Source organism: Vigna umbellata, chromosome 1 (genome assembly GCF_029865625.1).
Source record: "Vigna umbellata cultivar VRB3 chromosome 1, Vumbellata_1.0, whole genome shotgun sequence".
Classification (NCBI taxonomy): Eukaryota; Viridiplantae; Streptophyta; class Magnoliopsida; order Fabales; family Fabaceae; genus Vigna; species Vigna umbellata.
This window is the reverse complement of record NC_142165.1, coordinates 104332098-104356878: the sequence shown is the minus strand read 5'-3', so window position 1 is coordinate 104356878 and position 24781 is coordinate 104332098. Positions and strand designations below refer to the sequence as shown.

Sequence of the window (24781 nt, the reverse complement as noted above, 5' to 3'; positions counted from 1 at the left end):
AAATAGATAAAATAAACAAAATTGTAATGAAAATAATAGTAAAATAAAACTTCCATTTTAAGTTTAGACATGTTGCAACTAGAAATACTGAATAGAGTATACCTAAATAAAGAAGATTTAATAAGATGATATTATATATATAGATTGATATTTATATTTGAGTTAGAGTAATCTAAATATTTTTTTAATATATTTGTTATTGTTCATAAAAAAGATGTTGCAACGAGAAATGAGACCAAATTTCTATTGACAGGAAATTAAGTTTAGACAATAAAAATGTAAAATAAAATAAAATAATAAAACATTATCATTATATTCCAATTTTCTTTGCATCCTCTTCTATCCAAACAGTTTAACTATCCTAAAGAATATATTACTAATCCTAAATACCATCAACTATTTATGATTGATTCACAACACAAAACCTTTTTCACTAAGTCAATCAAACTCAAATTAAGGCACTGCTAATTAATTTCGGAGGTCTGTTAAAGAACAAAAAATAATTTTTTTATAATAAAATTAATAATCCCTCCATGATTTCCAATGCCCCTGTCAACAAGATTCAGAATAGACAATTTTTATTCTGAGTATAATAAAAAAAATGTAATTCTGTTTTCTGATTTCTGTCACTATTACAAAATGAAACAGTAGCTCCTATTCTAAACCGAAGAAAAAACTCGTAACTCAGGATAAGAAACCACCAAATAATTCATTTACAGAGTAGATAGGGTTCCAACTTGCCATGATAGAAGCATTGAATCCTAGTATGCATATTTTTATATTTGAACATAAACAATTATTGGAATCTAGAAATCACAGCAAGGAAAAACAATGATTGACTAATTATCATCTCATGCAATGCAGTATTAGGAATTTTGCTAGACATTTTCTGTATTGTAATGTCCATTATGGGAACTGCCATTTTCTTTGCTTAGTTTAGATTTTGGTAAAAGGGAGGTCTGATGAGGAAATATCTTGGCTGTTTGCTGCTTCAGATTAAGGCAAGTGTAAACAGACATACCAACAATAGCTGTAAATGCTCCAAAGACACTGATTATGCCAGGATTGGATCCAAAGAGATAATAGTTTCCCAAAAGGATAATGCATGTCTTAAACTGCCCAAGAACAACATGCGAGACCGCAGACGTAGCACTGTAAATTACAAGGAAAAAATACATGAAGAAACTAGCCAGTAGAAGTTAACTAAACAACAATGTAAAATAGAAACAGATATACAATTTAATGAACTTCAATAATGGTCTGGTTAGGACAAATCTTAAATGACCAAACACTAACATTGTCACAAACTTTTCACACTTGTTTACTTATACATCTGACCGTAAAGTACCATCAGTATTAGGCTTAGCACATAACCATCAAAGTTTGCCATATCTATAAACTTATGTTGAAATTCTCAGTACACAGGGTCACTGTTGTAGTATTAATTATAGCATGTTAAAGGAATGTTTGCTAAAAATAAAACATGCTAGTGGAACAAAAAAAGTGTAAATAATCTAGGATTCGATGGTATCAAATGGCATTGAATCGTAGATGAGATAATTTATACTTTATTCATTCAAAACACTATTAATTGCGAATTATGGTCAGATAGGGAAATGCAAATTATACTCACATCAGAAACAAAGATGGTATCAGATGCCACTAAAGGCTTCTTGACACAACTCTGTCACCTGAACAAATAACCTTATACCTCCTCAAACAATGAAACATTTCAAATAGAAATGCTGACCAGCATACTTGATACCCAACCCAAGAGAACAAGTAATATCATGAAAGGAAGCTAAGAGAAACCAAATTGAACTATTTATGTTTGACACATTGGAGTTCAGGTCATTACTAAATGATCATTTAATTTGATGAAAACCCCCTAGTAAAGTATTAAACAAGTGACCCACCTACCGTTTACCAAAACTGAAATTCGATATCTTTTCACAGGCAAAATATTCAACAATTGAAGAGGGTAATGCATGTGCCTTACCCTAGTGCTAAGGCCCCAGATAACTGAAGAAAAAATCCAAGAATGGCTGATGTGAGTATCACCAATGTGTTAATGAAGTTCCAATCAAAGGAAAGTACACCAGGAGGGTCTAAGCAGGGTAACATAGCAGCCAGAAAAATTAAAGTAATAGGTGTTGTTTTCCACATTAACCTGTTGAATAATCCACAAATATTGGTATGTAAATCAGCACTTGGAATTGGAAGAGACAGTCATTACATAATATAAACTATAAAGACATAATAAATACTTATTAATGACCAAAAGAATAAACAAATTACTCACGCCAAAGCAGTCCAGTTTTCTAGCTGCTGCAATCTGGACCAGAGGATTTTGTTTATAGCACTAGGTACAATCCACGCTAATGCAACACAGGCACCAAAGAAATGGAACTGCAGATCTGTCACTGTAGCCACAGCAACACCAATAGATACTACCGTTAATGCTAAAGCCTGTAAAGTTTCATATCAACTGAGTTAGCGTTTCAATAATAATAAAACAAAATAAACAAATGAGATACGTATGAAAATTCTGAAATCTAGAATCAATTGTGGAGAATTACACATCGATTACTTCTGAAACCTAGAATACAAGCATCATTGTAGCTAAAGGTTTACTGATTGAATCAGTTTTGTTCAACTGGCATGATGTTAAAGATCAACAAACGAGTAAAATGATAAACTTCAAAAATAATAGTCGTAGTTACTGGACTTTTATTTTCAACTACAATTTTGAACTGCATTCATAGGTCCTCAGAAGCACAGATAATGACAAGAGACACGCTTTGGTTACGCACTTCGCAATGAAAGGGCGAAGTTAACTACTTGAAGTCTGTTATTTTACGTTAAGCTACAGGAGATCACCATAGCACAAAATGTGCATATAACTCAAATCAATAGTAACAAAAAAAAACACTCTTATTTCTACAAGCCCCTTAACACTCTTAATTATTCCCATCCAATTTATATGCCCAGCCAAAGTTAATGTATTTACCTTGGGCCAAGAAACTTTCTTCCTGTACAATACAAATTCTGCCATAACTATTGAAGGTGTTACTGCAATCTTTGCCATCTGATAGAAACCAATACTGAAGATATAGATATTAAATTCAGAGAACGAAACAAATATTTTAAATAAAAACATCATAGTTGTGTTACCTATTATACTTCAAGCTGACATTAGCAAGGCCAGTAGATAGAGACATGACAAATCCAAGAGTAAATAAAGCAGACTGTTTAGTTGACTTTGAGGAGGGACAAGCAGGAAGCAAAGAGAACACATTTAGTATAGCCATAAAGAACCAGCTCACTACGTAGTGAATTAGTGAGAGAAGAATAGGGAATTTGAATTTAACAGTTTGAAGAACCTGAAAAGAAAAGTCAAAGAAATCAAAATCTAGATGCATGGTTATTTGAAACTTCCACACACAACACAGTCCAACCAGACAGAAAGGAAAGTAAACAAACCATTTTGTTCATGAAGATAATACTAATTGCTACTACAAAATTGAAGGCAAGTGCTGCAGCTGGACCACATGTGCGATGTTGATGTCGTTTTGCACCTTCAGGGGAACGAAATTCATTAAACAATGAGCCTCTCAGGTCTTCCAGTGCTCTTCCTGCAATGACAAATAAAAGTTAATAGGAGGTATTAGGGAAGTTTCTTATGGAGATACAGAGTAAAGCATAAACTAAGTATGCATCAGATTCATATTCTAATATATCAAGAATTGTTGGAAGGCTCACATCGACTAGAGATAAGGCCAAATTATAATATATAAGTGAAGTGCAAACCTCACCTTACAAGCCGGTTTTGTGAGTTAGGTCTTAAAAAACTTACTTTCTTATATCGTATGAGTGAGGTGCAAACCTCACCTTACTTTCTTACAAGCCGGCTTTCAAAATTGATTTTAAAGAAAAATAATTTATGTTTAAATGTTTTTATTCTAAAGGAGTTAGCAATAAACTTAATATAATTATTTATTATGTTACTTGAACTATATTAATGACATTTCAATGTTGAGTAAATTTTCATGTGTTTAGTCCAACATAATCAATTCTTGATCAAACCTGATTTTAAGTTGAAGCAATTTTAAGTAAATCGTGTTGGATAAAAATTTTACACCCTGTCTTACTCCTAGTTTGTTTTTAAAGTAAAAACATCCCGACATATTAACTTTAATCAAAAACAATTTGAAACTTAAAATCTATTTCTCACCCAGTGGCCAAAATGCGACCATATATACATTTACAAAATCACTTAAACTAATATTTCAGTTCATTTTGGATGATTCAACCTGAATCCAACCAAGCACAAAATTCTAAAACAAAATTATTTATAGTACTCTAACAAAGGCCTATGTGTATGACTATGATGTACCGATACGGTATCCATATACGTATGGTGTAACGATATGAGAAGATACATTATATATATATTTACAATTCTGTAAATACAAATTAAGAATGTATTTTTGAACATTATTAAAAACCAAAATCAGAAATCATTATCATCATAAATTCCTTCTCATTACTTATAAGAATAGTATTATAAATCATATTCTTTTGTCCAAATCGTATGAATGGGGAACAATTTTTATTTTTGCTTCCTCATGGACAATGCTTCCGTGTGTCTATGTCATATCTATGTAAGCATAAAAATTCATAAAGTATAATAAATATATAATTGTATTTATGCAAATCTAAATTAATAATGTATTTTTTTAACATTATTGGAAACAAAGATCATAATCATTTTCATCATAAATTCCTTCCTATCATTTAAAAAATATACTATAAAGGCAACAACTTTTAATTTTTGGTAAATTTATGCAGAATGATTCCGTGTTTCTATTCTATATTATATGTCTCACGTAATTATATTTATTTTTCACAAAAAAAAATTACAAATTGGATAATACTTAGCCTGCTTGCATTAAAAAAGTATCCATGAACATGCTTGATGTAAATTGAAGTACAAGTGTTTTGTATTCTGATGATCACTAAAATTGAAAATGACCAAAAAGTCTTGCAAAAATGGAAGTTCCATACCCAGACCCATTTTTCAACGTGGCTACTCTTCAATGAATGTGAAAATAGAGTTCACAGTGTAAGAAGTTAAGTGTTCTGAAAAGGCTCAGAGTTGCTGTAAACAATGAAAAGTTGATGGAGAGTATAATCCGATGCAACATATTTACACTGTCCAATCTTAAACCAGTAATTGATAAACCCGAAGCATCGAGAAACTGAAATATTGTAAGAAAGAAAGGAATGTAGAATGCATATAGTACCTCTTTCCCCAGCATCGCTATCTTTGCGCTTGAGAATCTTTCGTTCGTCTTTTCCAAGTAAGAAATTGAACATTTTGAGAAGAGGGTAATACTGAGAAGGGAAATGGGGGAGGCAAAGTAAGAGACGAAGTAGCAGTGGCACTTGCTTTCGGATAGGAAGAATGAATAGAATGGAGAAGGTGAACAGAAGAGACAAAAGTTTGGGGAAAAAGGTGATTGACACGTGGATTGTGCCGGTGATGGCGGAGAATGGCAGCTGTCGGCGACCCTTTAATACCTTTCACATGACAAGACATTTAACCTTGTTCTGATGTTTATATGACAGAAACGGTGTCGTCCCATGTAACCCATCAATGTGACGGCAAAGGTCATTCAGCAAACACTTTACCAACGACATTCTCCATACTTTTCTTTTTCAAGAATAACACATTATTCTTATCTCTGAAAATTGATGTAAATATTTTCAAGACTACTTCCATTAACTAACTTTATTTTAGATTTCTTAATATGTATAAATAACAGGAATCCTGATTTTTGTATGAAAAAAATGTAACCTAATGCCCATTAAATGAATCTATTAGATTTAAAACTCAATTAAACTAAATTAAAAAATAAATGCAAAATTAAAAGTGCGATCAAATTTAAAGATTTCTAATATATAAAGATTAAAATAAGAAAGAAAACAAAAACTCAGATAAATATTTAAAAGAGAAACAAATTTACAGTTAAAGCAAAATAATGTATTGGTTTAAAATGTGTTCTATCTATTTTTTATATATACGTTTACTAAAATGAATATTTCCCTTCCTCATTTTTATTTTGGATTTTGTCTAACTTATTCTATCCACCTTTACTTGTGCTTGGCAAGTAGATTCCTACGTTTCAAACCCTATCGATTACATTTCTTAATTGGTAGAGTCACTGGCGGAGAATAATAGGAGATGCCATCTCCCCAAATTTTTTAAATTATATGTTTGAAATTTTTTATATATGTTATATATTGAAAATCTGTGAAAATTAAATTGGATATTTTTTTTATAAACCACAACATTTAATAATAATAAACAACATAACAGAAAATTCAATATAATAAAAAATAAATAAATAATTATTAATATTTTTTTTTCAATTATCTTTTAGTTTCTCATCTATTATAGTAATCATTCCTTTTTATGTGTTTTCTTTTGTTAAAGTTAATATAAACTCATTATTTATGCTTTCACTTTTTATATGTTTATTTTTATTTTTTTTTAAATATAACTTACTTGTTATTAAATTATTAGTTTTATAGTTAACATTTTCTTAATTTGATGAGTTTTTTTTATATTATTTTTATAAATATGGAAGGAAAAGTTATGTATTATTAATTTTTTTATAATCAGTTTTAAACTGTGGTTTGATTATTATAATTTTTTCTTTTAGTAATCACATCATTCAATTTTTTTATTACATTATGATAAATTGTTTTTTGGTCTTAAAAGTTGTGTTTTTTTTAAAAAAGGTATCTTGTTGTAAAATAAAATAATAGATTTTTTTTTAAATTGTAATAGGAAAGTTATTGGTGAACCCGAAAACAAGATAGATTTAACTTTTTCCTATGTTTTAAAGCATTATATTAATTATTCAATTGTTTAATTAGATGAGCTCTTTTTTAAAATTTAAAAGAATTAGAGTTTCATATTAATTCTAGAACGTGATTCAGACAATACCTTCAAATATGAAAATATTCAATAAGTCAAAAGATATAAAATTAGAAGAGTTTATTTAAAATAGATTCCATATCAATTAAAACTTCAAAACTAATACTTTTATAAGAATAAACTTCCAGAGAGATTCTAATTATGTCAATTTTTTGCAAGAAAAAAAAGTAACCAACATTTTTTTATTGACAGTTTACTTTATATTAATGAATATTATCAAAAATAAGATTATCTAATAAAATGAAAGATAAATTATTTACACTGAACAAGAAATAACTGAAAATTTTAATTCTGATTTAATTATTGGTTAATTCAAAAATCTGAAAAAACAAGGTTTAATGTCTCGGTAGGTCCCTATTTTCGGCGTGAATCTCAAATAGGTCCCTTTTCTTTTCGGCGTCTCAATTGGGTCCCCATTTTTGTAAAATTGTAACAATTAGGGGTCTGCCGTCAAATTGGACAAACGGCCGTTTAATTGTCCAATTTGACGGCAGACCCTGTAAGACCCGTAAATTTTGGATGGAAGGGACATGGAGGGGACATGGTGGTCACCCACCTCTTTGACTATCATTATGCACTTATTGGAGGTGCATTATCACTTCTGGAAGCTTAGCAAAGGGAGAGCCAGCATTCATTTTCCAAATACATTCTTTCTCTCTCTTAAACTTCATTCCAAAACATTGCTTGCTGCCGAAATGAATGGCCATGGGCCGTGTGGCTGTGAATCAAAAGCATAGAAGAGAGCCATGTGGGAGAGCAGCCAGAAGAAGGGAACCCTTCCTCCCTTCCGTTTCCAGCCGTTCAAGGAGCAACCATGGGAAGCTGTACCAACTTCCGAAGGGCTGAGAGGAGGATCTGGTTGAGCATCTGGTGAGAGGGGAGTCCTTGCAGCAAGATCTGGGAGAGGAAGTGAAGAATTGTTGAGGTTACAAAGAGATCTGGAGCTGCACGTTTGGGAGGAGATAAATCTCAAAAAAATTGCAAGGAAGTCTTCAAGAGGTAAGGGGAGTTTGTTTTATTTCTTTGATTTTTAAGATAGTTGTGTTTGCTGCAAATCTGGGTAGGATTTGGGAAGAAGGGGATGAAGATAGGGTGTTTCTGGGTTTTCTCTGGAACCTGCGTGATTCTGCAGAATTCTGCAGAATGAGCGTACGTCCAATTTTGGTGAGTCAAAATTGGACGTTCGTCCCAACAGTGCTCGACCAGATAGTGGTCGACCAACTTCAGAACGTTCGTCCAATTCTGGTCAAATTGGACGTTCGTCCAAATTGATTGAGCGTTCGGTCCTGCACGAACGTCCGAGTTCGTTCGTCATAATATAAGGGACGCTCGTCCAAGTGGTATTTAAACAGTAACTTATGAGCGTTCGTTCGTAACTTAGTATTTTGGTGGAGTAATCTTGAACGTTCGGCCTTGATCTCAAGACGAACGTCCGTAGGTTGTAATGAGCGTCCGGTCATACTATGGATTAACGAACGTTCGTTCTTTGAGGATGTTTGATCTTTATGCGCTCGTCCAAACAGTGAGGAATGCAGGATGGCGTCCAATGGTTTAGCGATCGGCCTAAGTAATTGATCTTAGCGTTCGGCTCCGTAGTGAGCGTTCGGTTTTTGGTATAAGTGAGCGTTCGGTTTTAAGTGTTCGGTGTGGATCTTGGACGTTCGTCCTCGGTTTTAGTAGCGTTCGTCCTTGTCTTTCTGAGCGTTCGTCCTTGGCTCTGGCAGCGTTCGGCCTTGGTTTTTGGGAGTGTTCGTCCTTGGCTCTGGGAGCGTTCGGCCTTGGTTTTGGGGAGCGTTCGTCCTTGATTTGTGAACGTTCGTCCTTGGTTTGTGAGCGTTCGTCCTTGGTCTGTGAGCGTTCGTCCTTGGAGCTCGATTAGGTTTGGTGTTTATCGGCAGCGTTCGGCCTTTTATGAGGATTGATTTCAGAACGTTCGTTCAGACAGTATCAGAGTTGGAAATAACGTTCGGCAATGCATGAATCCGTGGGAGTATTTTGAAGTAATTATTGAGAATTGTGGGTTATTTCTTTGATCCAATATTGGTTTAGTTATACATATTATTGAGAATATGTATGACTTCGTGATTGAGCACGTTTATTCTAGTTATACATATTATTGAGAATATGTATGACTTCGTGATTGAGCACGTTTATTCTAGTTATACATATTATTGAGAATATGTATGACTTCGTGATTGAGCACGTTTATTCGGTTAGAGGTGGTACATACACTATGTTATTTACTTGTAACTTCGTCGGTCTTTTTAGCATTTTTGCTAGTCTCACGCGTGAGACGGAGATTCGAGTGTCACCTTCTTCTGCGCGAGGAGGTGAATGTCTCGCCCACTGACTTCGGCTCGTGTTGAGTATAGTGCATCGTTACGCGTAGTATCGATGTTTTTACTCGTTAGTCCTTGAGGAGTCGGGGAGATAGGTCTGAAGTCGCGATGGATGACGGCTCGGGTCGCCTGTTATTGAGAGCAGGTTTATGACGACGAATTACAAGTAAACGACATCAGTTTATGAAAGACTAGTCTGCAGAGTCATGTGAGTCGATTTATCATGGGGATTGTTATAGTATTTGTAGTGGGTTTATAATGTGATAATTCTGGTTATTCATCTGCATGTTGTGGCTGTGGCTTCTAACTGTGATAGTCGTACAGATACGGGAGAGATGGTAGTGCAGATAAAGTTGGATTTGGAATACTTCAAGAGAGAGACGGGAAGTAAAACTTGTTGGATCTATAGGTAGTAACGAGCGTTCTTACTAACGACGTTCGGTCTTCGTGTTATTTATTTTCTGGTAGCGAGTGTTATTAGGTAACAGTTGATCTTGATGTTAGTGGATCTGAGGTAGCTAGCGTCCGATCTTAATTTGGTAACCTGAGGTTTAGTTTGATTACGTTCGGTCAGTACTGAGGTGTTCAGCAGAGTACTCTAGGTGTTTAACCCAGACTCAAGCGTTCTTTATTATAGTGTTTTGTCTCGTAGCGATGGTTCTTAGGGAATGATCTTTATTGGTGATGTTGCTCTGAGGATGTAATCATTTATAGGGAGTGACCAGCCTTGATAGTCGTTGAGGTAACAATCGATTAATAAATAGTGATTAGTTGTGATGATGCATGATTCAGGAAGTGATCATTCATAGGTAATGCTCGGGTCGGATGATGATTGTCTCAGGTAAGGATCATTAATAGTTAGTGGTTGTACGTAGGGAACATCCGGTCTCGATGAGGTTACCCTCAGATAGAATTAAATCCAGTAAAGTGATCAATTAAGTGTTCGTCTGAAGGGTACTTAATCTGTGGTGTGCGAGATTTGATCTTTGAGCAATCGTTCGAATAGTGTTTGAAGTAATAGTAATTGTTCTAGTAGAGTACACTGTCTTAACGTGAAGTCTAAGCACTTGATCTTAATCAGCGTTTGATCTTTTGGTATTCAACCTAATGGTATTCGGTATAATAGCGTTGATGTTTAGTTTCGAGCTTAAGTGATCAATCTTAATGTTCGTATAAACAGTATCCGATGTAATATAAGTTCGTTGATTTATCGTTTGATTCAGTAATGATATGATATCTGGGTATGTATTGAGGTTGAGTGCACTGTAGTAGGATGTCTTGATCTGTGGTTGATTGTGGATATATTGAGGGGACTAAGAATGAAATCACAAGTGGGGCACCTTCCATTGATTTGCTCATCAATGTATCATCCGGATGAGAGTCTATTGTGTACTGGATTGATTATTAGGTATTATGGGATGAGTGTCCAACAGGAATTGTGGTACGTTGGTTTGAGGATGTCTGATTTAATTATCATATGATATTTGTGTTGAAATAACTATGCAAGTTTTATAAATGATGTGTTTCAGGTTAGCTCACCCTTACTTTGCTTATTTGTGCATGTGAATGCGATGATCGTATAATGTGTGATGTTATACGGGAGCAGTTGAAGGATTGTCACGTGATCCTGTGCAAATGAAGGAAGAGATGGAAAATCGAATTAGAAGGATTCAATGTTATCTTTGCAGTTGCGTCTGAGCTTAAAACTGATGTATAGATTTTAGTTGATGTTCGGGATGTTATGTATTATTACAACATTTAAGTTTTGATTTTTTTTTTTAATTTTGGGTAAATTTTTTTTTGGGATGTTACAGTAATGGTATCAGAGCAGTTCATCCTTAGGATGACCTGTGTGTTGTGAGTTTGCCGTGTCTTCGCTGTGAAGAATTAAGTGTAAATAGTATGATCTATCATTTCCTCCGAGTCTATATAGTAAGGTGTGTATCTAACTAGATGTTTTGAGAACAAAAAACGTCTTGATAAGAGTAATGAGGGTGCACACTCATGACTTTTACCATAGATGGTTTTCCTTTCTTAATTCTGAAGGTTAGAGTTAAGAAGGAGTTAGAGTTTTAGTGGAGTTTCCTGTAGTAATTCATGTCTTGTTCTTGCTTTCGTGGTGGTCTAATGTGCTCGATAGTAGTAGAGGAATACATGTTCAAGGACAACTTGAGTTGTATACCTTTATTAGAATTGGTTTAAGCCTTTGAGACAAGTTCTTGCTGCGAAGATAGGAGTTAGAAGACTTAAAGTTAAGCTTCGGAGGGCAAGTGAAGATATTGGAGTTTAGGAGTAAGGTTATGGGTGATGAGAATTTCCAGAAATCAAGTCAAAAGGTCATATGTTGTACGTTCGCAAGGAGTTCAGAGGCTAGATTAAGAGAAGCTTTGGATAAATATGGTTGTAACAAGGTTTGAGAAATGAGTTGGGTTTAGAATATCAGTAACGTTAACAGTCAGAAGAAAAGGACGTGTTGGCGTGAAACGGGGTGACGCTGTGAGAGTTTGGTAATATGAACCTAGGTATTAGTGATGGTCGGAATCTGAATAAGAAAATGGTGGATGACCTAAAAATTACGTTAAGAAAGGAATAGGAAATTCTATAGTAGACTAGGGGAATAAGTATCAAGAAAGGAAGTAGAAGGAGCAAATTTCGAGAGGTAGTTAGATAAGGCAGGACATGAGGTATTTGAAAGAGAATGAAGTGTTGTTAGGATCTTGAGTTAAGTGGGAAAATTTGAAGGAGATGATTAAGTTTTATCAGCAAGTGGATGATTCAGAGTCAAGTTTAGTTGGATGTTTCAAGATTAGTAGTTCACGCAGAAGAAAGGTTTGATCATAGGCTAAGATGGAAGGTTTCAAACGATGAAGACAAAGGTACGTTTCTGTCGATCAGTGTTTTAAGGCAAGACCTCTTGGAAAATGATAGTTGCTTCTTAGTGTTATCACCCATGGAAGCGACTCAAATTTCAGATCTTGAGGTGCAGGAGAATTCGGAGTGTAAACTTTGTGGTCGTGAATGACTTCTTAGATGTTTTCCTGAAAGAAGTTTCTGGTTTCCTCCTTCACGAGAACATGAAGATCATTTTAGGTAAGTGTTTAAGGTTGAGAGTATGCAAGCCAGAAAGGATTTGTCATTTGAAGTGCAACCAGTAAGGATCGAGGACGAACTGTTAAACGATTTAAGGTCATCTGGAATGGTATAACAGGCAACCCTACTTGGAGGTTAGAGGATGAAATGAGAGAAACTTACCTCGACTAGTTCCGATAAGCTTAATTTTCGAGGACGAAAATTTTTGTTGTTGGGGAGAATGTAAGACCCGTAAATTTTGGATGGAAGGGACATGGAGGGGACATGGTGGTCACCCACCTCTTTGACTATCATTATGCACTTATTGGAGGTGCATTATCACTTCTGGAAGCTTAGCAAAGGGAGAGCCAGCATTCATTTTCCAAATACATTCTTTCTCTCTCTTAAACTTCATTCCAAAACATTGCTTGCTGCCGAAATGAATGGCCATGGGCCGTGTGGCTGTGAATCAAAAGCATAGAAGAGAGCCATGTGGGAGAGCAGCCAGAAGAAGGGAACCCTTCCTCCCTTCCGTTTCCAGCCGTTCAAGGAGCAACCATGGGAAGCTGTACCAACTTCCGAAGGGCTGAGAGGAGGATCTGGTTGAGCATCTGGTGAGAGGGGAGTCCTTGCAGCAAGATCTGGGAGAGGAAGTGAAGAATTGTTGAGGTTACAAAGAGATCTGGAGCTGCACGTTTGGGAGGAGATAAATCTCAAAAAATTGCAAGGAAGTCTTCAAGAGGTAAGGGGAGTTTGTTTTATTTCTTTGATTTTTAAGATAGTTGTGTTTGCTGCAAATCTGGGTAGGATTTGGGAAGAAGGGGATGAAGATAGGGTGTTTCTGGGTTTTCTCTGGAACCTGCGTGATTCTGCAGAATTCTGCAGAATGAGCGTACGTCCAATTTTGGTGAGTCAAAATTGGACGTTCGTCCCAACAGTGCTCGACCAGATAGTGGTCGACCAACTTCAGAACGTTCGTCCAATTCTGGTCAAATTGGACGTTCGTCCAAATTGATTGAGCGTTCGGTCCTGCACGAACGTCCGAGTTCGTTCGTCATAATATAAGGGACGCTCGTCCAAGTGGTATTTAAACAGTAACTTATGAGCGTTCGTTCGTAACTTAGTATTTTGGTGGAGTAATCTTGAACGTTCGGCCTTGATCTCAAGACGAACGTCCGTAGGTTGTAATGAGCGTCCGGTCATACTATGGATTAACGAACGTTCGTTCTTTGAGGATGTTTGATCTTTATGCGCTCGTCCAAACAGTGAGGAATGCAGGATGGCGTCCAATGGTTTAGCGATCGGCCTAAGTAATTGATCTTAGCGTTCGGCTCCGTAGTGAGCGTTCGGTTTTTGGTATAAGTGAGCGTTCGGCTTTTATTAACGTTTTTTTGTATAAGTGAGCGTTCGGTTTTAAGTGTTCGGTGTGGATCTTGGACGTTCGTCCTCGGTTTTAGTAGCGTTCGTCCTTGTCTTTCTGAGCGTTCGTCCTTGGCTCTGGCAGCGTTCGGCCTTGGTTTTTGGGAGTGTTCGTCCTTGGCTCTGGGAGCGTTCGGCCTTGGTTTTGGGGAGCGTTCGTCCTTGATTTGTGAACGTTCGTCCTTGGTTTGTGAGCGTTCGTCCTTGGTCTGTGAGCGTTCGTCCTTGGAGCTCGATTAGGTTTGGTGTTTATCGGCAGCGTTCGGCCTTTTATGAGGATTGATTTCAGAACGTTCGTTCAGACAGTATCAGAGTTGGAAATAACGTTCGGCAATGCATGAATCCGTGGGAGTATTTTGAAGTAATTATTGAGAATTGTGGGTTATTTCTTTGATCCAATATTGGTTTAGTTATACATATTATTGAGAATATGTATGACTTCGTGATTGAGCACGTTTATTCTAGTTATACATATTATTGAGAATATGTATGACTTCGTGATTGAGCACGTTTATTCTAGTTATACATATTATTGAGAATATGTATGACTTCGTGATTGAGCACGTTTATTCGGTTAGGGGTGGTACATACACTATGTTATTTACTTGTAACTTCGTCGGTCTTTTTAGCATTTTTGCTAGTCTCACGCGTGAGACGGAGATTCGAGTGTCACCTTCTTCTGCGCGAGGAGGTGAATGTCTCGCCCACTGACTTCGGCTCGTGTTGAGTATAGTGCATCGTTACGCGTAGTATCGATGTTTTTACTCGTTAGTCCTTGAGGAGTCGGGGAGATAGGTCTGAAGTCGCGATGGATGACGGCTCGGGTCGCCTGTTATTGAGAGCAGGTTATGACGACGAATTACAAGTAAACGACATCAGTTTATGAAAGACTAGTCTGCAGAGTCATGTGAGTCGATTTATCATGGGGATTGTTATAGTATTTGTAGTGGGTTTATAATGTGATAATTCTGGTTATTCATCTGCATGTTGTGGCTGTGGCTTCTAACTGTGATAGTCGTACAGATACGGGAGAGATGGTAGTGCAGATAAAGTTGGATTTGGAATACTTCAAGAGAGAGACGGGAAGTAAAACTTGTTGGATCTATAGGTAGTAACGAGCGTTCTTACTAACGACGTTCGGTCTTCGTGTTATTTATTTTGTGGTAGCGAGTGTTATTAGGTAACAGTTGATCTTGATGTTAGTGGATCTGAGGTAGCTAGCGTCCGATCTTAATTTGGTAACCTGAGGTTTAGTTTGATTACGTTCGGTCAGTACTGAGGTGTTCAGCAGAGTACTCTAGGTGTTTAACCCAGACTCAAGCGTTCTTTATTATAGTGTTTTGTCTCGTAGCGATGGTTCTTAGGGAATGATCTTTATTGGTGATGTTGCTCTGAGGATGTAATCATTTATAGGGAGTGACCAGCCTTGATAGTCGTTGAGGTAACAATCGATTAATAAATAGTGATTAGTTGTGATGATGCATGATTCAGGAAGTGATCATTCATAGGTAATGCTCGGGTCGGATGATGATTGTCTCAGGTAAGGATCATTAATAGTTAGTGGTTGTACGTAGGGAACATCCGGTCTCGATGAGGTTACCCTCAGATAGAATTAAATCCAGTAAAGTGATCAATTAAGTGTTCGTCTGAAGGGTACTTAATCTGTGGTGTGCGAGATTTGATCTTTGAGCAATCGTTCGAATAGTGTTCGAAGTAATAGTAATTGTTCTAGTAGAGTACACTGTCTTAACGTGAAGTCTAAGCACTTGATCTTAATCAGCGTTTGATCTTTTGGTATTCAACCTAATGGTATTCGGTATAATAGCGTTGATGTTTAGTTTCGAGCTTAAGTGATCAATCTTAATGTTCGTATAAACAGTATCCGATGTAATATAAGTTCGTTGATTTATCGTTTGATTCAGTAATGATATGATATCTGGGTATGTATTGAGGTTGAGTGCACTGTAGTAGGATGTCTTGATCTGTGGTTGATTGTGGATATATTGAGGGGACTAAGAATGAAATCACAAGTGGGGCACCTTCCATTGATTTGCTCATCAATGTATCATCCGGATGAGAGTCTATTGTGTACTGGATTGATTATTAGGTATTATGGGATGAGTGTCCAACAGGAATTGTGGTACGTTGGTTTGAGGATGTCTGATTTAATTATCATATGATATTTGTGTTGAAATAACTATGCAAGTTTTATAAATGATGTGTTTCAGGTTAGCTCACCCTTACTTTGCTTATTTGTGCATGTGAATGCGATGATCGTATAATGTGTGATGTTATACGGGAGCAGTTGAAGGATTGTCACGTGATCCTGTGCAAATGAAGGAAGAGATGGAAAATCGAATTAGAAGGATTCAATGTTATCTTTGCAGTTGCGTCTGAGCTTAAAACTGATGTATAGATTTTAGTTGATGTTCGGGATGTTATGTATTATTACAACATTTAAGTTTTGATTTTTTTTTTTAATTTTGGGTAAATTTTTTTTTGGGATGTTACAGACCCCTAATTATTACAATTTTACAAAAATGGGGACCCAATTGAGACGCCGAAAAGAAAAGGGACCTATTTGAGATTCACGCCGAAAATAGGGACCTACCGAGACATTAAACCAAAAAACAAAAAATATATATGTGTGATTTTTTTATAGTTGTAATTATAATAAATTATGTACTTATTTTTTTATTTTATTTATAATAGTAATTAAATATTAGTGTATTTGTTTTATGATCCGCCAAAAGTAGTTATAAAAGATTGTTTTTAAATATATTTTAGGCAGCTATTAATACAGGATTACTTTTATTTTCCTACAAATGGAAAGTTGGACAGATATATTTTAGTTTTCTAAAATAACATTAATATCAAAAAATAATGTTTCTGAAAATTATTTTAACTAAGTTTCTCATGAATACTTTTACGAGAGAATATGTGAATATATATTTTTTCAAATTAAAATTAAAAAATTTCTTCATCCAAATATCATATTAATTTTCTTCAATTATTTCTTGCAGTGAATTGTTAAATGTTATTCATTCTAAAGAGACTCAACATATAAAAATTCACAAGTAAAAACTACACAAAAGTGCACGTGATGATAGAAATTATAAGAATTGTAATTTTGTATGAAAAAATTTAACTTAACGCCCATTAATTGAATCTGTTAGATGTAAAGCTCAATTAAACTAAACTAAAATATAAATGGAAAAATTAAGAGTGCAATCAAATTTAAAGATTTCTATAATGTAAAGATTAAAATAAGAAAAATTAACAAAATCTCATATAAATATTTAAAATAGAAACAAATTTACAGTTTAACCAAAATGATATATATATATTCCACATTTTTTTACTTTGAGTTTTGTGTAACCATTCTATCCACGGTTACCCATGCTTGGCAAGTAGATTCCTGGATTTCAAACCTATCAGAAGTCCATTTTTATTATTACAGTAAAAACATACTTTTCTTATACATTCTTCTTATTTTCTATCTTCGTAATCATATGGCCATCAACGCAGTTCAGAAAATTTTCAGGCTCCAAGAGTGACCTTTGTTGAGAAATTCAACATCACTGCATTACAATAACATATGGTTTATTGCTATGTTCTTGATGAACCTCTGATAAGTTGGCGTGCCTTGTCTGGTGATGCATACCGCATGTTTGAAGAAATTCTTGTGAGTTCATTATTGCCGGGTTTGTGGAAGAGTGGCATGTTGACATGTGTTTGGAGTTTTTTTGTCAAATGAGGGGTTCATATTTCAGACCAAATCATTTTACATACACTCTAGTCTTCTAAGTGCTTGAATGGGAGCATGGGGACATGGGACATGTGCTCATTGTCAAATAATTCACATGGGTTTTCATTATCACCTCCACAATGATAATGCTCTCATTTCCTTGTATTCCAAATGTGGGGGCAATTGATGATGCCTTCAACATATTTGAAAATATTTTAGGTTATCACATATGGAGCACCATGAGTGGCTATGCTCAGCAACACTTCAACACCTTGGGAATCTGTATGCAAGAGTTGGTTGGTGGAATCAGGTAGCACAAGTTTCAAAATTAATGAAAGACAAAGGTCTACAGCCAAATCTTCGTTTCAGTTAGGTTGAAGTTGAATGTAAAGTCTTTTGAAGCACAAGATAAGCCAAATAACATAATGACAGAAATTCTTTTGATGATGAATAGTTTGATGTACCACATAACTCGATTGTTTTAAACCTTCGTTCTCATATGTGTGAGGAGAAAAATATATTTGGCTTTCACTAGCTTCACTATTGGGGAAATACTTATAACATTTCCAGCATTGCAGATTTGGCTTGCACAAACTGAGGGCAGTCAGTTTCTTATGTTCATGGGTAAACGTGAACCTAAAGAAATATGCAAGCAATGTCGTTTATGTGACTTGTGTCCGTAATGTGACTTCAATCCATTAATTCAGTATAAAAGGATATGACACAAATCATCTTAGCAATAGAAAAGAGAAATACATCCTTGTGATGCAACCATATATATTCTTGAATCCAACAGATGTGTAAAGGATGTATATTTAAAACTGGTACGTTTGTGTATTCTTAAAATACGTATCTATACCATGTCAGTACTTTTAAAAAGTACATATGGAAATAGTAGACAGATATACTCATCACAATTTTAAAGGATATGCTTACGAGAATATTGGAACCATATGTTCACTATTGAAGGAATTTATATAGTTTTTAGTGAATGTAGTTGAACTAATGATGATGATGATATTTCTTTTATTAGAACCATGTCATGAATCAATGACATTGATATTTTTTAATTAGGTTAAGAGGTGAATTTTAAGTGAGATATGATTGGATTATATATATTTGTGCAAGAAGCGTTTGTAACATCACCATGTCTATTTGGTAAGTTTGTGGGGTGATATTTTTGCAAATATTTTGTCCAAATTAATTTGGACAAATTCACAACTAATGTTAATTTATAATCTAACGTGGGTTATAAAATTATGAAATTAGACTACCTAAATGTCCAATGTCACTTAACATCCGTTGACCCTAGAACCAACGTTAAAATGTAAATAGTTATATATTGTGAGGGTATTTAATGTCAATTTTCCTTCTAAAATTTTATAAACAAACTGTGTTAGCGTTCTCATCTTTCTTTTTCACATTTGCATGAAGCTTTCCACCAAATTACAGTGACGAACTAAACTTGTAAAAGCAAGTTCTTGAATCCAATTCATTTTATCTTTCCATTGTGGTGCTTGTTTGAACTGAAGCTTTCATTATTCCCATATACAGTTTTCATTAAAGTTGATATTTTCGTTTACTAACCAATGTTATGTATTATAAAGGTTTCATTTTTTTTTTTGTTTTTAGTTTAATCTTGAGATTGATAAACTTCAAATTGTCATAATTTTTGGTATGAAAATCACGAACGGAGATGTTCTAAAAATGAAAGTTGTTGAAAATGGTGTGACAAATATATTAACTATCGTTTAAGGTATTTTTCTTTTTCTAGAATGTTATGAAATTTAAAAAATCATTAGTTTAATGTATGATTTTTATTTTATTATAGTATTTTTCAACCATTTTTCTATATTCTATACTTCTAATTTAGATACACATACTACTTCTAAAATTGTGGAAACTTTTGTAATGCATTCTTGTATTGTAGATTGATTTTTCATTGTTTTAGTGAGAAAAATATTGACAAAAAATTAAAACAAAAACAAACCCAGAAATTGACGTTTATTGTTCCTACAATAAACGTCAATTAACATATGTTATAAATGTAACATATGTTAATTGGTGTCTGTCTAGAGATAACATATGTCAATTTAATATATCTCGCTATGACGTCATACCTTTAACAAACTTCCAAAACTTAAAATAACATATATTAAAGTCTTTTTTGTATTAGTATTAGTAGTGACTCAATAGCGAATGAAACACCAGACCTCCTAATAAACAATAAACTGTTATTTGTTAAAATAAATTCTAACCATTTTAAAATGTAAATTTTAAACTTAACTAAATTTTGCAAAATCAACCTATAAAATAAGTTACTCACTCATTGATGTGATTAACTTTATCTCTCCGTCCTGAGACTTGCAACTAATTATTTATTACATTTGAAATTCAGTTACATGCATGCATTGTAATAATGATAAAGTTTAAAAATTCAAATTATTAAAATGTCTCTAATATTACAAATATATGAAATTACTACAAACATAAACTATAATAATATTAAAAAAACGTAATATGTATATTGAAGTAGTGAGATTTTTAAAATTATTAGAAATTAGAAATGTGCCTTTTTTTTGTCCGATTTTGTTTTTTGGTATTTTTTAATGTATAGATTTTGAGAGTTTTTTTATCTTTATTTTGATGAGAATTGACATACGTATGCTAAAATATGTTTTGGAGGAAAATTTAGAGAGTTGGCACTCCAATTAATGTGAGATATGCTTTTGGGTTGAAATGTACCAGAAAGTGTGGTGCAAATAAAGCAAACACACACTAACACATTGGTCACAAAGTTTATTTACAGACCAGAGCGAGGTTATAGCCATTACATATATATATATATATATATATATATATATATATATATATATATATATATATATATATATATATATATATATATATATATATATATATATATATATATATGCAGTAGTTGCTTAATAGTCTTGAACTAAATCTAATAGATCTTGTCCATCCATGAAGCAAAAGGGACCTACTGGACAGTCTGAACAGCCCACCACGTACGGTTCCCAAGTCGGTCGAACGTAAACACAACAATGCAGTGAAATCAATCAAAACTGGTGATCTTACTAAGAACGCAAAACGGCGACGTTGAACTCAAGCGCTGAAGTAATTGCGGGGTGAGAAGAGGCGACGAGGTGAGAACAAGCCGGTGTAGCGCGGCGAGGCGAGGCTATTGATGGGTCTATAATCAGGCATGATGAAGGATTCACGTTCCTCGCGGCCCACACCTCTGCTGTTGAGTCCATTGAAGGTGCTATACCTCACCAGCTTCCCCACCCACGACTTCTTCTTCGGGGGGCTCTGATGGCCCGCGTTCATCTTCTGGCACAGGTACTCCTTCACCGCATGCAATCCCTGCTCCATCACTTCCGGCGGCGGCGAACTCAGAGGGTTCCCTTCCACGCTCAGCTTGTGCAACTTCTTCAGGCACCCAACGGAGTCCGGCAATGATCTGATCTTGTTGTAGCTGACGTCTAGTTCCACCAGGGATAGGAGGAGCCCCACCGAGTAGGGTAGAGAATCCAGGTACTGGAAGTTCTGGCTCACATTCAGAGTTTCTAGGTTTATCAGGTTCTCGAGATCTTCTGGGAGAGATCTCAGGCAGTTCAAACGCACGTCCAGAATCTTCAGAGCGGTCAGATGAGAGGTCGAGCGAGGAAGGAACACCAGCTTGTTAGAGTTCACCGATAGCTTCTTCAGGTTTATCAGCTCGTACCCTATGTTCTCCGGAAGCTGGATCAACTTGTTGAAGTTCGCATTCAGTTCTTCTAAGCTTCTGCTAATTCAAAAGTCATAGTGTATTAGCCACAGAAAATGGTAATCACAATTTTCTTAACCTTTCTTAACAAAAATGTTTTTCATAAGTACCAAACAGTTAACTGCACATTTAAGGTTGTCTGTGAAATATATACATATCACCGATGCCTGTTGGTCGTTGATTTTGATTTTGTTTGTAGCGCTCCTTACTCTAATTTGGTCAATAACTACATATATACTCGCGTAACTCATGCATGCATGTCTCCAAAAATTACAACGTAATTGATAATGTTAGGTTTTGAAGGATAAGAGTATTATGTGGTTGTTGATGTGTTGATTGGATTGTGCTTTCATTTGAACGAGGGTATGCAAATATCTATTGTCTATTTGTCGTTTGGTGATGATGTCCGGTGGATTCTTGTAACTAGGAAAACGATGTTTGAGCGAATACTATTGTTTTAGAAACTTGTTGGAAGAATAATGGTTTTCCACGGAATTATCACTTATTGATTGACTTTCTCTCCCTTTGTTTTAAGAATTTTGTATTGGCCTGTGTCCTCCACCTTTTGTTGTTTTTAAGCTGGTCAATTAGGTAATAATGACACCCAAAGAAAATGAAGGATTTTGATTTTTGCCCGCTATTTGTGACAACGGCCCACAATGAATGCTTAGAAATTCTATTTTTTACGATTGATTTTCTAAATAGAATAACGACTCGTGTACGTTGAATAATGTTTAAATATATTTAAGGCTACACTTTTTTCCCCTTATATTATCTTCACATATATTTTATTAAATGGGTAGGTATATTTTTAATCAGTAGACGTTAATAATCAATTATTTATAACGCTTTCAAATCTACTCCTGACGTGGAATTCATTATTCTTACACATATCCTTGATGCCCTAGCCAGTAGTATCAAGAACAGGTAAAATAAAATAAAATAAAAACACACATACAACAGAAATTAAACCTCATCATAGCAGGGAAAGCAAGTTACTGAAGTGCTTTAGAACTGTTTTGTGCACTATGTGTTGTTTGACTAACGTAAAGGTGGAAAGCAAGTGTATGACTCAAACTAAAATGGAATCATCAAGACGTTTGTGTCCAGAATTAATTAGTTAAATTTATTATTAAACTGTTATTAGATTTGACTAATACAATATTTAAATTGAAAACATACACATAATCAATTATTGGTTTTAATTAAAACACGGACTTGATAATATACATGTTTCTTGTACCTATGAAGAAAAATGTATAGAATTAATTAATTTGTTAGGAAACGTAGAAAGAGATGTTAAGAGATGAACCTGCAATTTTCAATTGTTTTGGGAAGGTATTCGATGAGGTTGCCAGAGACATTCAAAACCTTGAGCTTTGAGAGGCAACCAATGGAGTTGGGAAGGTACCTAAGCTGGTTGGAGTGCACGTCCAACACCACCATGTTCAGCAGTCTCGCTGTTAAGGACTCTGGTATATTCTGTCACAACATATTCAAAACCAAATGTTAATTAAAAATAAATTACACCATTATTTCTTAAACAACATGAAGACACTCACATAGGATTCATTAATAAATTCATGTCGGCTAGCTAATTAATTAACTAGTATACAGCGGCAGCCATAGGGTACCGTAAGGAAGGTAAAACTATATATAACTACTAAGACTCATTACAGTTAAAGACAAAATTAAATAACAAGTTGGATTTTTCGTTGATAAAATAAAGTGTATAATTTATAATTTTATTGTTATTAATAATAATTGTTCAAAAGTCTCAATCTAAATCAATACAAAATTAAATAATATTACTGCCTAATACAACTTGTTATCGTTTGTTTTTATTCGAGTACATGACCAGACATCTATTAATGTACGACAGCACGTACGCGTTTGAGTGTAATAGACATCAACACAATATTATATAAATAAATAAATATATATATATATATATATATATATATATATATATATGTATGTATGTATATATAATATGTATGTATATGTAATATCTGATAAGTAGCTTCTCCTTTTATGATCATCTGTACCTTGAGGAAAAGAAAGGGATTATACGTGAAAATGAAAACCAAGTTGTATTGACCCTCTACATTTTCCTTAGTACTATATCTATATAGTTGGAGAAAGGTGGTATTAACTTATATCAAAACAAGCCGATGTATATAATATATGTGCCATGAAACGTTGATATTATTGTTAAAGTTGCCATTTCTGCAGAAAAATGAAGGTGTAGAAAGAGCCAGAAAAGAAAGGGTTACAATTAAGAAGTATATATAAGGTCTGAAAAAGCTGTATGCATGCATGTGATTACCTGAAGATTGTTATTAGAGAGGTCCAACTTGCAAATGGTGGCTAAATTAAGAGAGGGGTTGGGAAGGGAATCCAAGGACATGCCACTCAAGTCTACTATTTCAAGCCTCTCTTCCTCTACGGCTTTCCTTCTCTCGGTTTTCTTTCTCAAATCGACCTTCACAGACATGGGCTGCTGAAAACGTTGCTGATGCTCGTACATCATCTTGTACCAAATAAATGAAATACAGCAACAGAGTAGATACTAAAATCTGTGTTGTGTTGTTTTGTTTTTCAATATGAAATGGTAGGCCTGAAAAGAAAGAGAGAGAATGGGGGAAGGGAATGGATTGAAGGGTGGAAAAAAGAAGGGAGTGGTTGGGTTTATATGGAGAAAGGAAAGAGGATGTACGGAGGAGAAGGAAGAGAAGAGCGGAGAGTGCGGGCCACATGTAAGTGACGTATAAAGAAAGTACAGCAACCGTATGTATGTATATGCTTAGGTTTGCGTGGCCACGTTCTTGACTTTGATCGAGTCAACAACACACTTTTCTTTTTCTCATATCTCTCTTTCTATTACACTTCCACAAACCCACAAAAAAGAATAAACGTTAATATTTTTTTATTTAAAAGGACAAAATTGAGAAAATTATGAAAGAAATAAAAAACATACATTAGTAAGGTATCTTTCTAGGTTGCATAAACAAACATGTTTTTAAAGGAAAAAAAAATGTAAAATAGGTATCGATTCTGACTACATCTCAAATAATATGTACTTTATGACATTGGTTTTGGTCACAATAGAGATATAAAGTTTGACAAAAAAAATACATAATTTACTGTCTCGATTCAACCCCAACTAAAGCAGAAGAACCTATTTTACTGTCTTAGTTCACGAGACAACAGAAGCCAAAAGTCTGACGAAAAAAAAACACCCTTAATTGTCTTGGTTACATTTGAATTGAGAACCAAGGTAAAAAGTCTATTTGTTTTGTCTTTCTTGTATATTACTCGGTTGATGAACCATCACGTATAGGTAAAAATAACCACTGTCATCTATCTTTACTGTACTAGTAGTTCTATGACTTTAAAATATCTAAACT

The 24781-nt window shown here is 34.6% G+C and overlaps 2 protein-coding genes across 2 annotated transcripts; both read right to left on the bottom strand.

Annotated features, from left to right (window-relative positions):
* Positions 1–568: 568 nt before the first annotated feature.
* LOC124823649 (nucleotide-sugar uncharacterized transporter 1-like) lies at positions 569–5603 on the bottom strand. Its single transcript, XM_047295906.2, has 7 exons — positions 5307–5603; positions 3484–3635; positions 3175–3383; positions 3011–3104; positions 2303–2469; positions 2000–2170; positions 569–1152 (listed from the first exon to the last, which is right to left on the bottom strand). Exons 1-7 carry the CDS (start codon positions 5377–5379, stop codon positions 879–881), a joined length of 1140 nt encoding a protein of 379 aa, XP_047151862.1. The 5' UTR covers positions 5380–5603; the 3' UTR covers positions 569–878.
* A 14891-nt stretch (positions 5604–20494) lies between these two features.
* LOC124839011 (plant intracellular Ras-group-related LRR protein 6-like) lies at positions 20495–24047 on the bottom strand. Its single transcript, XM_047314747.2, has 3 exons — positions 23701–24047; positions 22684–22853; positions 20495–21389 (listed from the first exon to the last, which is right to left on the bottom strand). Exons 1-3 carry the CDS (start codon positions 23902–23904, stop codon positions 20708–20710), a joined length of 1056 nt encoding a protein of 351 aa, XP_047170703.1. The 5' UTR covers positions 23905–24047; the 3' UTR covers positions 20495–20707.
* Between the last annotated feature and the right edge of the window lie 734 nt (positions 24048–24781).

Excerpts from the sequence above, each read along its gene's own strand:
- LOC124823649 (XM_047295906.2), bottom strand. The coding sequence starts at position 5,379 with ATGTTCAATTTCTTACTTGGAAAAGACGAACGAAAGATTCTCAAGCGC. Across the intron at positions 3,384-3,483 it reads TTATCTTCATGAACAAAATG|GTTCTTCAAACTGTTAAATT; the intron begins GTTTGTTTACTT and ends TTTTCTTTTCAG. Across the intron at positions 3,105-3,174 it reads GTCAGCTTGAAGTATAATAG|TATTGGTTTCTATCAGATGG; the intron begins GTAACACAACTA and ends CTATATCTTCAG.
- LOC124839011 (XM_047314747.2), bottom strand. The coding sequence starts at position 23,904 with ATGATGTACGAGCATCAGCAACGTTTTCAGCAGCCCATGTCTGTGAAG. Across the intron at positions 22,854-23,700 it reads TCTCTAATAACAATCTTCAG|AATATACCAGAGTCCTTAAC; the intron begins GTAATCACATGC and ends ATGTTGTGACAG. Across the intron at positions 21,390-22,683 it reads AAAACAATTGAAAATTGCAG|AAGCTTAGAAGAACTGAATG; the intron begins GTTCATCTCTTA and ends TTGAATTAGCAG.